The sequence below is a fragment of the Rana temporaria genome, chromosome 10, assembly GCF_905171775.1.
Source record: "Rana temporaria chromosome 10, aRanTem1.1, whole genome shotgun sequence".
Taxonomy (NCBI): Eukaryota; Metazoa; Chordata; class Amphibia; order Anura; family Ranidae; genus Rana; species Rana temporaria.
Genome location: NC_053498.1, coordinates 15,479,193 through 15,496,628, shown reverse-complemented (window position 1 = coordinate 15,496,628; position 17,436 = coordinate 15,479,193). Strand labels below are relative to the sequence as shown.

Sequence of the window (17,436 nt, the reverse complement as noted above, 5' to 3'; positions counted from 1 at the left end):
ACCGCCGCCGCTATGCCGCATCCCGCCACATCCCCGCTGCCGCCGCCGCTTGGTTAATACGGGCGGGGAACATTACAGCTTTCATTTGAATAGCTGTAGTGTTTCCCGCCGCGCCGCGTATAGACACTCCCCCTTGCTCTGGTGATCTGTCCAATCTCGAGCAAGGGGGAGCGTCTATACGCAGCGCGGCTACACTACAGCTATTCAAATGAAAGCTGTAATGTTCCCCGCCCGTATTAACCAAGCGGCGGCGCGGCACGGCAGCATCAGCATGTAGGTAAGGGGGACATGGCTGCATATATGGGGGGGACATGGCTGCATATATGGGGGGGACATGGCTGCATATGGGGGGGACATGGCTGCATATGGGGGGGACATGGCTGCATATGGGGGGGACATGGCTGCATATGGGGGGGGGGGACATGGCTGGATATGGGGGGGGACATGGCTGGATATGGGGGGGGACATGGCTGGATATTGGGGGACATGGCTGGATATTGGGGGACATGGCTGGATATGGGGGGACATGGCTGCATATGGGGGGACATGGCTGGATATGGGGGGGACATGGCTGCATAGGGGGGACATGGCTGCATATGGGGGGACATGGCTGCATATGGGGGGACATGGCTGGATATGGGGGGGACATGGCTGCATATGGGGGGACATGGCTGCATATATGGGGGGGACATGGCTGCATCTGTGGGGGGACATGGCTGCATCTGTGGGGGGACATGGCTGTATCTGTGGGGGGACATGGCTGCATTTGGGGACACATTTAAAAAAAAAGTATCAGTATTCGGTATCGGCGAGTACTTGAAAAAAAGTATCGGTACTTGTACTCGGTCCTAAAAAAGTGGTATCGGGACAACCCTAAAAGATACTCAACACATTTGGTGTTGGCGCTTCAATCATCCCGGCACCATGGTTGTTATGGTGTCAGGATGATTGAAGCACAGTATTTCTATTATTACATTTGTTAAATCCGATTTGGGGGTCTTAATTAAGACAATCAGATAAGATGGTAGATCCAGATAAGAAGGTGCTTTAATTATATAAACATTGCAATGGAGAAATACAACACAGATCTCGGCATATAAGCGAGTAAAAGTGAAAGTGATTCTGAGCTTACAGCTACGGGGTATACAATTTATACATATGAATATTCATAAGATATGGGTATGTATCAAATGTATTCTAGGCGTGATATAGGTGTGATCGTATAGTTTAGTCCAATCAAAGTCCATTTCTTCTTTATAGCAAGGGAACAGTTAAATGGGTGGTTACATCACGTGACTGGCAAAAAAAAAACTTTTTCAAGAGTCTCTGGCCAGTTCAAACTGGTCTAGTAGAAAGTCTATTGCGAACAGGCCTTATCAGCATCCTGTGTCTTATTCCCAAGGACAAAACGAAGAAGCTGTGAACATCTGTGAAAAAGCAAACAAGGGTACATTATCAATCCTTAAAGTGAACGTCTATATTTATATATCTATATCTATCTCAACATTATCAGACCCCTAAATTATACTCACATTGTAATATAAAATGAAATAGTTCAACTCACAATAATGTAGAATTAGTGGGAACACCGAGTGTGTCACTTGTCACACACAGGGGGTTATTTACTACAGCTGAAGAGTGCAAAATCTGGTGGAGCTCTGCAAAGGAACCAATAAGCTTCCAGAATTTATTGTCAAAGCTTAACCACTTAAAGTGGAGGTTCCATAGAAAAAAAATATTTCACCAAAAATAAAAAATAAAAAAAATGGATTTTTTTTTTATTACTCACCCTAAATAGCTGTTGCTATGCGGAAGTGCCAAATCTGCCTCTTCATCGTCCGCGGTGGATTCTCTTCCTCCTCCTACACTCGTGTCTTCTTGTGAATGTGGTGCGCTGCATTATGGGAACGGTGTGTGTCCCAGAAAGCAGCCGGCCCATTCACAAAGTGCCGCGCTGCTCGCGCATGCGCAGCTCGCGCATGCGCAGTAGGAAACGGGCAGTGAAGCCGTACCGCTTTACTGCCTGTTTCCCTTACTGTGGATGGCGGCGCTTGAAGCTGCCAGGATCGAGGATCGGCCTCGGCGGGGGCAGACATTGCTGGCGGCTAGGACAGGTAAGTGTCCTTATTAAAAGTCAGCAGCTACAGTGTTAGTAGCTGCTGACTTTTAATTATTTTTTTTTTAAATGGAACTTTAAACCCCGAGCCTCTTTCTGAGATTTGGTGTTTACAAGTTAAAAACACATTTTTTTTTGCTAGAAAATTACTTAGAAGCCCCAAATATTATATATATTTTTTCTAACACCCTAGAGAATAAAATAGCGGTTGTTGCAATACTTTTTTGTCACACCGTGTTTGCGCAGCGGTCTTAAAAGCACACTTTTAAAAAAAAAAAATTAAAAAAAAACTTTTTTTAATTAAAAAATAAGACAAGAGTAAATTTTATTGTGAAAGATAATGTTACACGGAGTAAATAGACACCCAACATGATACGGTTTAAAGTTGCGCCCGCTCGTGGAATGGCGACAAACTTTTACTCTTAAAAATCTCCATAGGCGACGTTAAAAAAATTGTACAGGTTGCATGTCTTGAGTTATGCCACGTACACACGATCGGGTTTCTCGGCAGTGAAAAAACCGACAAGTTTTCCCCATAGGAAAACTGCGGGGAAAAAAACGCTGCAATTCGTGACGGGAAAAAATAGAACATGTTCTATTTTTTTCCCCGCAATTTTCTCGTGACAGTTTTCCCAACGAGAAAACTGATCGTGTGTACGCGGCATTACAGAGGAGGTCTAGGGCTCACATGTGTGGTTTGAACACCGTTTTCATATGCAGGCACTGCTCACGTATGCGCTCACTTCTGCACACAAGCTCATTGGGACGGGACGCTTTAAAAAAAATTGCATTTATTTTACTTTATTTATTTTGACACGGTTTTGTAAACATCCCTTGTAATAGAAAAAAGCATGACAGGTCCTCTTAAATGAGATCTTGGATCAAAAAGACCTCATACCTCATATTTGGACTAAAATGCAATAAAAACAATAATAATAATTATGTCATTCTAAAAACAAAAACAAAAAAAGCAGGCACATATCAGGATAATGAAATGTTGGGGTAACATATTCTTTAGTTGGTGCATGCCCCCATACCAGTGGCGGCTGGTGAAGTTTTTGGATGGGGGGGCGCAAGACTCCGCCCCTCCACGTTGGTCCCTCCCACTTCTAATAAGCCACACCCCTTATAGAATCCACCGACTCCGTCCCCTGTATTCCACTTGCTTCCACTCATAGTGTCAGGAGTATACAGCTCAGCGTCACAGCACAGAGTATATAGCCCCAGCATCACAAATCATGGTATATAGCGCAGCCTTACAGATCGGTGCAAACAAACTAAAAAATTACACTGTTAGTAATGAAGGACTCTAAATAGGCAGGAGATTACCAAGACTGCGGACATACTGCATTAGATTACCAGAGACTGCGGACATACTGCATTAGATTACCAGAGACTGCGGACATACTGCAGGAGATTACCAGAGACTGCGACATACTGCAGGAGATTACCAGAGACTGCGACATACTGCATTAGATTACCAGAAACTGCAGACATACTGCAGGAGATTACCAGGGACTGTGGATATACTGCACAAGATTACCAGAGACTGCGGACATACTGCACAAGATTACCAGATACTGCGGATATACTGCACAAGATTACCAGAGACTGCGGACATACTGCACAAGATTACCAGAGACTGCGGATATACTGCACAAGATTACCAGATACTGCGGAGATAATGCACAAGATTACCAGAGACTGCGAACATACTGCACTAGATTACCAGAGACTGCAGAGATACTGCACAATATTACCAGAGACTGCGGACATACTGCATTAGATTACCAGAGACTGCGGACATACTGCATTAGATTACCAGATACTGCGGACATACTGCAGGAGATTACCAGAGACTGTAGACATACTGCATTAGAGAACCCATAATTCTGTGAATTGTGGCCCTAATGAAAGACTTTGTGTAGGGGGTGAAGGTTGGTATTTTACATGTAAAATACATTTTGTAAATAAGTGGGCATGGGGGGGGGGGACTGAAGGCTGCTATTTTGGCAGAAATGTAAATAAAATCCGGTAAATAAGCGTGGGGGGTTGGGGGGGTGGGTGGAGATGGCCGCTATTTTGGCAGAAATGAACATTTAAAATAAATAACATTTGGTTAATAAGCGCGGGGGGCGGGGGGGTTCGGGGGGATGGTAGTGATGGCTATAATTTTGGCAGAAATGTACATTTAAAATAAATGACATTTGGTTAATAAGGGGGGGGAGGGGGATGGTAGTGACGGCTATAATTTTGGAAGACATGTACATTTAAAATAAAAGACATTTAGTTAATAAGGGGGGGGGGGTAGGTGGGGGAGGGGGTGACAGACGCTATTTCAGCAGCATATAGGATTAGTGAGCAGAGGAAAAGAGAGGAATGTACTGAAGAACACAGAGGCAATAACGAGGAGGAGAAGCAGAGGGGAATGTACATGTTACATGCTCCTCTGCTCATTAATCGTATGTGCTGCCGAAATAGCATCCGTCACCCCCCCCCCCCGACTGTCTTTTACTGTAAAAGACATTTAGTTAATTAGTAATAAGGGGGGGGGGTGACGGATGCTATTTCGGCAGCACATACGATTAATGAGCAGAGGAGCATGTAACATGTACATTCCCCTCTGCTTCTCCTCCTCGTTATTGCCTGTTTGTTTCTCAGTACATTCCTCTCTGCTCCTCTGCTCACTAATCCTATATGCTGCGGAAATAGCGTCCGTCACCCCCCTCACCCCCCCGCTTATTAACTAAATGTCTTTTACTGTAAAAGACATTTAGTTAATAAGCGGGGGGGGGGGGTGAGGGGGGTGATGGACGCTATTTCCGCAGCATATAGGATTAGTGAGCAGAGGAGCAGAGAGGAATGTACTGAGAAACAAACAGGCAATAAGGAGGACGGGGGGGGGGCAGGGGGATCGTGGCACTGGCAGCTACTTTTTCGGGACTCAGTAATGTAATTAGTCCCGAGGGGGGAGTAAAGTTAAGAGGTGGAGGGGGATGCTGCTGCATACCTTAATGTCCCGGGAGTCGGGACCACACGGGCGCTGAGCTGCAGAGTGTGCCGACGTCACTTCCTGTACCTCGAGTGACGTCGGACTTGGATCAATAGCGCGTGCACCCGCTCGGCCATAATAATAAAGTCCATCGCGCCGAAAATTGTGGCGCGATGGAGAACGCCACAAAGGCATTTTTTGCCTTCCAATGTAGCGCCTCGCCTGCAATCTTGTGATTGCACAGACGTGGCGCTACCGCACTTTACTGTGCCCGGCGCCGGGCACGGTGCACATAAGGACCATATTTTTTTTTCGTTTTTTTCTTAAAGGGACATGTTTAAAAAAAAAAAAAAAACTTTTTTTTTTTTTTTTTTTTTTTAATTTTTTTTTCTTTTACTGACTGGGGGAGGGGGGGCGGCGCCCGGGCGCCCTCTATGGACGGGCCGCCACTGCATACATTGATGTTCATTTGCTATTGTCTTCCATGTAATAGTGGTCACTGGTCAATAGAAGCTTTGAGAGAAGCGTCTGAGGTCCCTGACCACTGGTGCTGAGGGATAATCATGTTGGCACTACGCAGGCAGCACCGGGAGGAAGATCCCTTCACCCTGTTCTGTTGGCATACAAAAGGACAAATCACTCTGGCAACCAGTAATCCTCGTTTCATTAGCGGTCTTCTCAGGTATTGAGCTCCATCTATTGCCCCGTACACACAGCTTTTGAACGGAATGCTCCGTGTGTAGGCTCCATCGGACTTTTGCTGTCGAAATTTCCGCCACCAAAAGATTGAGAACTGGTTCTCAATTTTTCCTCCGGAAAAAAATCCTATCGGAAAATCCGATCGTCTGTAGCAATTCCGACGCGCAAAATTCCGACGCATGCTCGGAAACAATTCGACGCATGCTCGGAAGCATTGAACTTCATTTTCTTGGCTTGTCGTAGTGTTGTACATCACCGCGTTCTTGACGGTCAAAAGTTTAGAGAACTTTTGTGTGACCATGTGTATGCAAGACAAGCTTGAGCGGAATTCCGTCGGAAAAAACATCCAAGGTTTTTCCGATGGAAAATCCGATCGTGTGTACGGGGCATAAGAGACCTAAGGAATGTGTCCCATGTGCCAGAATCTAGTGAAGCCCATTGTGGAAGATCAACTTGTGAGGCTGCAGCACATATACACATAGACAAGATTACTTCCAAATGATCAAAACCTAAAGAAAAAATTGAAGTCCATAAGATATTGATTATGGGAAATTGGATAAGGGTAACGCTTTATTTTTACCAATCGCTTCTTCTTTTTATAGAACTGACGGAAAAACCTGTGATCACCCCGGTGATGGCGTTATTGGCTGGTAAGGAGGTGACAATGACCTGTGAAAGTCCTGGAAGATGCACCGGCTCTGCTCCTCTGATAACTTGGAATAGAGGAGTATTGGGGACGAGTGTCCCCTATCAAACTATCCATCCAGATGGTAACAAGACATACTACTCCAATATCACATTCACTCCATCCAAGCAAGACCACCAATCATCCTTAACTTGTATTGTGAACTTCCAATCAAGTTCTGCATCAACCCGGAACCAGATCCTTTTAAATGTTGAATGTAAGTCCAATGTCCATGTAAGTCTTTCCATCCAATACATAATCATGCTCAATCCATGAAGGTCATTTTCAAAAAATGATAGTTTTTTTTTACAGCTGTGTTGGGTTAAAATAAAAAATGATAGTCACATGGCAAAAGTAATGATACCTACCTTTGCGTTAAAATATAAGTACAGTGGAACCTCGGATTGCGAATAACGCGGTTAACGAGCGTTTCGCAATATGAGCACTGTATTTCTTAAAATCCTAGCTCGGTTCGCAAGTGTTGTCTCGCAAAACTAGAAGGATTCAGGCCAAAGCGGTGTGCAGTACCGTTTTTGGCCTAAGGTGGGGGGCGCCGGAGCCGAACGGCGTCATTGGGCGCCATTCGGAAATGCACGGAAAGGCCCGAGGACAGTTCGGCTGACCTCGGAAAGGCTTGTGAACGGAGTCTTTCCGAGGTTTGCCGAGGTCAGCCGAACTGTCCTTGGGCCATTTCCAAGGCTCTCAGGTGCTATCCCGCCTCTGACCCCATGCAGTATTGTATGCCATTGAAGTCAATGCAGAACAAATTATTTTAATTTCCATTGACTTCAATAGGGAAACTCACTTTGATATGCGAGTACTTTGGATTACGAGCATTCTCCTGGAACGGATTATGCTCGTAATCCAAGGTTCCACTGTAGAACTCCATGGGACTTTGGGGTTGATTTACTACATCTAGAGGGTACAAAATCTAATGCAGCTCTGGGGGAAACTCAGGCGTCATTAGGAGAGTAGCTGTTTGATTGGATGCTGCTACCTCAGTGGCCATCTTTAGTATGGGCAGTGCTAATAAATAGCACTGTCCCCCTGCTGTTGGCGCACATTTACAAAGTGGCTAGGTCAGGGACAGGAACCAGCTGGTCAGGGACAGAAACCGACTGGTCAGGGACAGAAACCGACTGGTCAGGGACAGGAACCGGCTGGTCAGGGACAGGAGCCGACTGGTCAGGGACAGGAACTGGCTGGTCAGGGACAGGAACCAGCTGGTCAGGGACAGAAACCGACTGGTCAGGGACAGAAACCGACTGGTCAGGGACAGGAACCGGCTGGTCAGGGACAGGAACCAGCTGGTCAGGGACAGAAACCGACTGGTCAGGGACCGGAACTCGGCTGGTCAGGGACAGGAACACGCTGGTCAGGGACACTGGGGTTGATTTACTGAAACTGGAAAGTGCAAAGTTTGGTGCAGCTCTGTATAGAAACCAATCAGCTTCCAGATTTTATTGTTACATATTTACATAGTTACATAGTAGGTGAGGTTGAAAAAAAAACACAAGTCCATCAAGTCCAAACCTATGTGTGTGATTATATGTCAGTATTACATTGTATATCCCTGTATGTTGTGGTCATTCAGGAGCTCATCTAATAGTTTTTGAAACAATTGATGCCCCCCGCTGAGACCACCACCTGTGGAAGGGAATTCCACATCCTTGCCGCTCTTACAGTAAAGAACCCTCTACATAGTTTAAGGTTAAACCTCTTTTATTCTAATTTTAATGAGTGGCCACGTGTCTTATTCAACTCCCTTCCACAAAAAAAATTCCCCCTATTGTGGGGTCACCAGTACGGTTTTTCAAAAATTGAAATCATATCCCCTCTCAAGTGTGTATTCTTCAGAGAGAATGAGTTCAGTGCTCGCAACCTTTCCTCATAACTAATATCCTCCAGACCCTTAATTAGCTTTGTTGTCTTTCTTTGTGCTCTCTCCATTTCCAGTACATCCTTCCTGAGGACTGTTGCCCAGAACTGGACAGCATACTCCAGGTGCGACCGGACCAAAGTCTTGTAGAGCGGGAGAATTATTGTTTTATCTCTGGAGCTAATCCTTTTTTTATTAACCGATGAGTCATCAGCTGTCAATGGGCTTCCTCGCTCACAGCTGAATAAAAAAAACACTGCCGGTAAAAAAAAAAAACGGCATGCCCCCCCCAGTCCATACTAGGCCCTTATTCGTGCATGCAGCCTTGCAGGTCAGGAAACGGGGGGGGGGGGGGGGAGCAAGCGCCTCATCCCCATAACTGTGGCCTATGGTTGTGGGGGTCTGCGGGCAGGACGCTTATCAGAGTTTTTTAAAAAGTTTTTAAAAATACAGGTTTTTTCTTCGTAAACACCAAGTGAATAAAGGCTTTTGACTATTATTCACAGCTGTCATGGGTACACTATTATATACCATATTCTCTTAGCCTGGTTTTTCTATTGAAATTGTATGCATAACCTATTTTTATCTTTTTCAGATCCTCCAAATGTGAGCATCATATTTAAAGGTAAGTTATGTAGCATATGAAGCACAATCTGCAGTTGGTTTCTGCCATAAAATGTCTCTTTCTTTTGCTGTTTATATAACTGGTGTGGCGGTAAACAGGGAACATTGACATTAATAAAAATTCATATATTTTTTTTCATTTAAAAATAAAAATAACAATCTTTCTTATTATTTTTTTTTATTTTTTTATTTTTTACCGTTTTTTATTCATTCAGTGTTTACTGTTTAGTTTATTTACTATTATGATTAGCTGTGATTGGCCACATCTAATCACATGGTTCAGGTGGGCTGTGATTGGCCCTGTCTCTACCATGTGATCACTGTGACCAATCACAGAACACATCACAATAGTACACAATGAAAGGCATGAATCAAAGTTGTTTGTTGTGTACAATTGACATGTAATCTGCTATGATTAGCCACAGCGATCACATGGTACTGGCAGCAGTGACTTATCATCGGCTGTGCCTGGTGAACACAGCGGGTGACAGATTGCGCCAGAATGATGCCTCTGGGGGAGGGGCACGGTCAAATGATGTCCTCCCAGGATAACAATAAAATTCCGTTGGTGTATAGCCAACTTGGCTCTGTTTTTCTACCCTCTCCTATCTTTGCCTCCTTCTTATCTTTCTCTATCTCTGTCTCCCTTATTTTCCTTGTCCTCTGTATCTTTACACTTCTCATCTTATCATGATTCTCTCTCCCCTCTCTCTTTCACTAGTTGCTAGAAAAAAAAAACATGCACCAATGGGAGAAGTGCCAAACCAAATGATGAAAGAGACCAAATTAATTTTTTCGTTTACACTAAAAAATAACCAACGCATTTTGGGGGTCATACAAAAACTCTCTCTTCATCAGGGCTACAACAAAACACAATATAATTTAAATGTAAATGTAGCTGGTAAAATCAGAAGTCCAACAATTGTAGAAAAGCATAGGTAAGATATATATATATATATATACACACAGTGCCTTGCAAAAGTATTCACCCCCTTGGCATTTTTCGTGTTTTGTTGCCTCACAACCTGGAATTAACATGGATTGTTTGAGGATTTGCATCATTTAATTTACAGAACACGCCCACAACTTTGAAGATTTTTTTTATTGTGAAGCAAACAACAAATAGGACAAAATAACAGAAAAAGTCAATGTGCATAACTATTCACCCCCCTAAAGTCAATACTTTGTAGAGACACCTTTTGCGGCTATCACAGCTCCAAGTCGCTTTGGATAAGTCTCTATGATCTTGCCACATCTTACCACTGGGATGTTTGCTAATTTCTCCTTGCAAAACTGCTCCAGCTCCTTCAAGTTGGATGGTTTGCTATTGTGAACAGCAATCTTTAAGAAGTCTGCCCACAGATTTTCTATTGGATTGAGGTCTGGGCTTTGACTAGGCCATTCCAACACGTTTACATGTTTCCCCTTAAACCACTCAAGTGTTGCTTTAGCAGTGTGTGGGGGGGCATTGTCCTGCTGGAAGGTGAACCTCCGTCCTAGCCTCAAATCACACACAGAGTGGTACAGGTTTTGCTCAATAATATCCCTGTATTTAGCACCATTCATCTTTCCCTCAACTCTGACCAGTTTCCCAGTCCCGACTGCTGAAAAACATCCCCACAGCATGATGCTGCCACCACCATGTTTCACAGTGGAGATGGTGTTCTTTGGGTGATGTGATGTGTTGGGTTTTCCCCAGACATAGTGTTTTCTTTGATGGCAAAAAAGTTAAATTTTAGTCTCATCAGACCAGAGCGCCTTCCTCCATACATTTTGGGAGTCTCCCACATGCCTTTTCGCAAACTCAAAACGTGCCATTTAGTTTTTTGCTGAAAGTAACGGCTTTCTTCTGGCCATAAAGCCCAACTCTATGGAGCGTACGGCTTATTGTCGTCCTATGTACAGATACTCCAGTCTCTGCTGTGGAACTCTGCAGCTCCTCCAGGGTTCCCTCTGTGCTCCTCTCTGATTAATGCCCTCCTTGCCCGATCTTTGAGTTTTGGTGTGCGGCCGTCTCTTGGCAGGTTTGCGGTTGTGCCATGTTCTTTCCATTTGGTTATGATAGATTTGATGGGGGCTCCGAGGCATCATCAAAGATTTGGATATTTTTTTATAACCTAACCCTGACTTGTACTTCTCAACAACATTGTCCCTTCCTTGTTTGGAGAGTTCCTTGGTCTTCATGGCAGTGTTTGGTTAGTGGTGCCTCTTGCTTAGGTGTTGCAGCCTCTGGGGCCTTTCAAAAAGGTGTGTCTATTGTAAGGGGTTAGATCGGTAGCGGGGTGTGTGACCCCCTGGATGGGTTCACTACACACGGAACGATACAGAGAAACAGCCGAAGACGGTTGAAAACAAATGATTTGGTTTATTCTTCCATCTTGCTGGAAACAAGTGCAAGCATCCAAACAGCATAAACAAAATCAAACATAAAATAAACCCTGGCCACTTGGGGCGTCTACCTTCACCACACAGGAACCTATCTATGGAGTCTGGCACAGCCTACTGCTGAGCAGACACTGCTGGTCATACAGCAGAAAAACAAATAGTCTTTTTGATTTTTATCACACAGAAAAATCAACAGCACCTCACCTCTTCAGAAGTATTTCTGTTCACTGCTCTCCTTCACTCAAAAAGCCTCAGGATGCATCAACCAGTAGTAATCCTCTGGATTACTTATAGAGGCCTTAATTGCCTCATTCTGAACAGCTGAAGTTTTCCAACGCCCTTAAACCTTTCTGGCTACTTCTGCAGCCGACACCCGATAATAATTGGTGAATTGCCTAAACAAGGCAGAAATGTATCTCCCGTCTGTGACAACACCTGATTTACCTGACTTCCTGTCACTGTCGCTCTATGTAATGACAGATCATGTGACACTTAAATTGCACACAGGTGGACATCATTTCACTAATTATGTGACCTCTGAAGGTAATTGGTGGCACCAAAACTTGTTATGGGCTTCATAACAAAGAGGGGTGAATATATACGCACATGCCAATTATCATTTTTTTTTTCTGAAAAATAGTTTTATGTATATATTTTTCTAATTTTACTTCACCAACTTAGACTATTGTGTTCTGATCCATCACATATAATTCAGATTAAAAAAGTCATTGAACTAAAGGCTGTAATGTAACAAAATAGGTAGAAAGCCAAGGGGGGTGAATACTTTTGCAAGGCACTGTGGGCCAAATCCTCAAAAGGGATACGCAGGTGGATCTGCTGTTCCGCCTGCGTATCCCTGTGCCTATCTTTGGAACTGATCCTCAGAAGCAGTTTTCCAAAGATAGGCAGAAGATCCGACATCTGTAAGAGACTTACACTGTCAGATCTTAGGATGCAGTACCGCATCCGCCGCTGGGGGCATTTTGCGTCGAAATGCCGCTTCGCGTATGCAAATGAGGACTTACGGAGATCCACAAAGCTTTTCAGCTTTGTTTTTTCTCCGTAAGTTTACGTTTGCATGCGTAAAATTAGGGCTGCTTTTACAAGGTGTAAACTGTTTACACCTTGTAAAAACAGACCTTTTTTTCGATCGCCGCGATTTTTTTTTAAATTTGATTTTTTTTTTTTCCGCCGTATCTTTTTTTTAACCCGTCGCAATTTTTTAACCCGGCGCGATCCTCAAAACTCGGCGTATCGTAAAAACACGCGATGCACGTCGGGAAAAATTATGTCACGGGCATGCGCAGTACGTCTGGCGCGGGAGCGCGCCTAATTTAAATGGGAATCGCCCATTTGTATTAGGAACGCCTTGCGCCGGACGGAGTTAAGTTGCACTGCCGAAAATTTCCAGGTAAGTGCTTTGAGGATCGGCACCTAACTTGGGAGATTTGCGGCAGTGTACTTAACCCGGAAAAGTTAAGTTACGCCCGTTTTTTGAGGATTTGGCCCTGTATATATATCTATATCTATATATATATATCATAACTTATTTCTCTATCTCTCTGCTTCTCTCTTTTTCTATAGCACTACTGTCTCTTATCCTATTCTTCCTTATCTCCTCCTTTCTTATCTCTCTCTTTCTCTGTATCAATGTTCTCTTCCTCTTTCGTGATATGTGGTAGTTTGTTTTCTCTTCCTCTTTTGTATTTCCACTTCCTCTTCCATTAGATTGCTCTTCTTTTTTTATTTACATTTTTAAATCTTTTACTCTTTTATCAAAAGCTTTGCCTTTTATATCTCCTGCTATCTCTGCCCCTCTCCTCTCTTTCTCTATATTTTTATTATCTTTTCTCAATTTTTTTTAAGGCCGGCCATAGACTGAGCGATTTTCTTGGTTGCAGGAAAATAAAATTGCTTGATTCCCCTAATCAACGCTTTATATCTTTCTGTATATCTTTTTTTTAATCTCCCTCATTCTCTATCTCTACTTTTTCTTTCATCCTCTTCTTATGTTATATCTTTTTGCTTCACTATAGCTATTTTTCTCTCTTGGTATGTCTGCCATTTTCTTGCCAAAATGTTTATTTTGGTTTTAGATGAAGCATTAAAACCTTAAAACTAGGGATGGGCAAACAGTTTGACCCGAGCAAAAGTTCGGCCCGGACATTGCATGTGTACCCGTTTGGCGAACATCTGAATTTTATGGGGCGCTTGGCAGGATGTTCACCTGCCGAGCGCCCCAGACTGCACCGCACAGTGCATTCTAAGCCCTGATTGGACAAAACTTTGACCAATCAGGGCACAGCGAATAGCTGGTTGTTAAAGCGGAGGTCCAGCCAAAAAAAAAAAAAATAGGTGCCCATCAGTGCCACCTACCAGTGCTGCCAATCAGTGCCTCCTCATTAGTGTCACCTCTCAGTGCTGCCTACCAGTGCCCTTCAGTGCCGCCTATCAGTGCACATCAGAGCTGCCAACAGTGCACATCAGCAAAGGAGAAAAATTACCTGCAAAATGTCATAACAAACTATCAAAAATGATTTATTTATTTTTTTCTCTCCAAAATTTCATAACAAACTATCAAAAATGTTTTTTTTTTTTTTTTCCAAAATTCCATAACAAACTATCAAAAAATGTTACAACAGAAGAGGGTGGGGCAGGAGGGAAAGAGGGACAGTAGCTGAAGTTGGCCCAATAATTTTCCCTCCCCCTAAAATTTGAGGAATGTCTTGGTACAGTAAAAATAGCATACATGTAATGTAAAAGGCAAATTTATTACATAAAATGTTATACAATAAATACATGATTAAAATTGAAAAAACAGAGGCCTAGGATAACTCAAGGCAATTTCTGTAATTTACAACCATATGGAATGATCTGAGTCTCGACTAGTTTCGTGGTTTAACCACTTCTTCAGGAGAATCATTATACAAAACAATACAATGAAAAATAAGACAAGAAAATTGGTAGACAATAATTCAGCTGAAAATTAATATAAACATTAAAATTTGATAGGAACTGGCTTACCCGCCATATATAGTGGTCATGCGTGGCACCAACCCGCCGGAGCAAATTACCCTGTGCGGTGGACTGGGGGGAATATGCGAGGATCTCTAGGGGGGGGGGCATAACATGAATAAGGGTTATGGCGAGGAGGAGAATGTTTTTATTTTTTTCCAAAATTCCATAACAAACTATCAAATATGTTTTTATTTTTTTTTTCCAAAATTTCATAACAAACTATCAAAAATGTTTTTATTTTTTTTCCAAAATTCCATAACAAACTATGAAAAATGTTTTTATTTTTTTTCCAAAATTCCATAACAAACTATGAAAAATGTTTTTATTTTATTTTTTCAAAATTCCATAACAAACTATGAAAAATGTTTTTATTTTTTTTCCAAAATTCCATAACAAACTATGAAAAATGTTTTTATTTTATTTTTTCAAAATTCCATAACAAACTATGAAAAATGTTTTTATTTTATTTTTTCAAAATTCCATAACAAACTATGAAAAATGTTTTTATTTTTTTTCCAAAATTTCATAACAAACTATCAAAAATGCTTTTATTTTTTTTCCAAAAATCCAAAACAAACTATCAAAAATGTTTTTATTTTTTTTCCAAAATTCCATAACAAACTATCAAAAAATGTTTTTATTTTTTTTCCCCAAAATTCCATAACAAACTATCAAAAATGCTTTTATTTTTTTTCCAAATTTTAGGTATTTTTTCATTTGTTTCGCAAAAAAACAAAAAAAAAATCCAGTGGTGATTAAATAAAAATAACAATTATAAAAAATGTCACATGGGTACAGAATTGCATGACCGTGCAATTGTCATTCAAAGTGTGACAGCGCTGAAAGCTGACCATTGGCTTGGGCAGGAAGTTGGTGAAATTGCCCGGTTGGCAAGTGGTTAAACTAAATCAGGGATATGCAATTAGCAGAACCCCAGCTGTTGCAGAACTACAAGTCCCATGAGGCATAGCAAGACTCTGACAGCCACAAGCATAACACCCAGAGCATGAGGCATGATGGGACTTGTAGTTTTGCAACAGCTGGAGGTCCGCTAATTGCATATCCCTGATCTATATGAAAAGTGTGTGTGCTGGGCTCTGCCCTGTATATGTTTTCCATGCTATAAAATATGTCAGATTGTGAGCACACAGCCTTCAGTGATTAATAAACCCACAACTTGTATTGTTTTGGTAGATAACATCCAAAATGAGAACACCCCCATTATTGTGAAGGAAGGAGATTCGGAGTCTATTAGGTGTATGGTGGAAAGTAATCCCAAATCTACTATTATCTGGACTAAAGGAGACAAGACATTACCTGGAAGATTGATTGAACAGACATTGATTTACAATGTGCAGAATGCCAATCCAAATGACACCGGAATATATCGATGTTCAGCAACTAACAGTCATTCCTCCATTACCAGGAGTGTCATCATCACTGTACATTGTAAGTATATCACAATACGTGAAAAAAAGTGTGCCCTTATTTTTTCCCAATAAACAATCCCGATCGTGTGTACAGGGCATGAGATGTGATGGCTGCATTCGTTTTAGTCTTTCTTTCGTCTAGTTATATCTGGTGATCCAGACAGTAAAGCCCTGTACACACGATCGGTTTGTCCGATGAAAACAGAAAAAAATAGAACATGTTTTAAATTTTTCCTATGGATAAAAAAACGATAGAAAAAAACGATCGTCTGTTTTGGAAGTCCATCAAAAATCCACGCATGCTCAGAATCAAGTCGACGCATGCTCGGAAGCATTGAACTTCATTTTTCTCAGCACGTCGAAGGGTTTTACGTCACGGCGTTTTGGACACGGTCGGAATTTTGACTGATGGGGCCAGATTCACAAAGAGATACGACGGCGTATCTCCTGATACGCCGTCGTATCTCTGAGATCCGACGGTCGGATCTATGCGACTGATTCATAAGAATCAGTTACGCATAGATCTCCCTTAGATCCGACTGGTGTAAGTGACTTACACCGTCGGATCTTAGGCTGCAATCTTCCGCTGTCCGCTAGGTGGCGTTTCGTGTTTTACTCGCGACGAATATGCAAATGAGGAGATACGCCGATTCAGAAACGAACGCCTGCCCGTCGCTTTTTTTTTTACACCGTTTGCGTTCGGCTTTTTCCGGCGGATAGCTACCCCTGCTAATATGAGGGGTAGCTAATGTTAAGTATGGCCGTCGTTCCCGCGCCGAGTTTTGAATTTTTACGTTGTTTGCGTAAGTCGGACGCGAATACGGATGGCCGTAATTTACGTTAACGCCAAAAACAATGACGTCCTAGCGACGTCATTTGGAGCATGCGCACTGGGAAATTTCGCCGGCGGCACATGCGCAGTTAAATCCTGATTTAAATTGTACACTCCCCCTAGCCGCGGAATTTGAATTCCGCCAGGGGAGTTACGATCCGCCGGCGCAAGTTTGGAGGTAAGTGCTTTGTGAATACTGCACTAGCCTCGCAAAATTGCGCCGGCGGATCGTAAATCACATAGATTACGCGGATCTAACGATCCGCTAATCTATGTGAATCTAGCCCACTGTGTGTAGGCAAGACTGATGAAAGTCAGCTTCATCGGATATCCGACGAAAAGATCCATCGGATTAGATTCCATCAGATATCCGATCGTGTGTACAGGGCTTGAGTCTGTTGTTTTTCTTAAAGAACAAGCTCTGTTGCAGATGTATCAGGTGCAGCGATGAGACAAACTATTTAACACTAAGGCCCCGTACACACGGCGGACAAAACCGATGAGAATGGTCCGACGGACCGTTTTCATCGGTTCACCGCTGAAGTGGCCGTACGGCCTGATATGCGTACACACCATCAGTTCAAAATCCGATCAGGTCAGAACGCGGTGACGTAAAACTAACGACGTGCTGAATAAAACGAAGTTCAATGCTTCCAAGCATTCGTCGACTTGATTCTGAGAATGCGCAGGTTTTGAACCGATGCTTTTCTGTACTAACCATCGGTTTGGTCCGATCGGGCAGCGGTCCATCGGTTCGGTTTTGAAGCATGTTTTAA

At 42.8% G+C, this 17,436-nt stretch overlaps 1 protein-coding gene across 1 annotated transcript in view; it reads left to right on the top strand.

The window, feature by feature from the left end:
• LOC120915796 (sialic acid-binding Ig-like lectin 10) overlaps positions 1 to 17,436 on the top strand; it is a 42,464-nt gene that overhangs the window by 12,428 nt on the left and 12,600 nt on the right. The window contains exons 4-6 of the mRNA XM_040326594.1: positions 6,410 to 6,709; positions 8,967 to 8,996; positions 15,593 to 15,847. Of these exons, the coding sequence (XP_040182528.1) occupies positions 6,410 to 6,709; positions 8,967 to 8,996; positions 15,593 to 15,847 (585 nt within the window). The remainder of the gene's footprint in view (positions 1 to 6,409; positions 6,710 to 8,966; positions 8,997 to 15,592; positions 15,848 to 17,436) is intronic.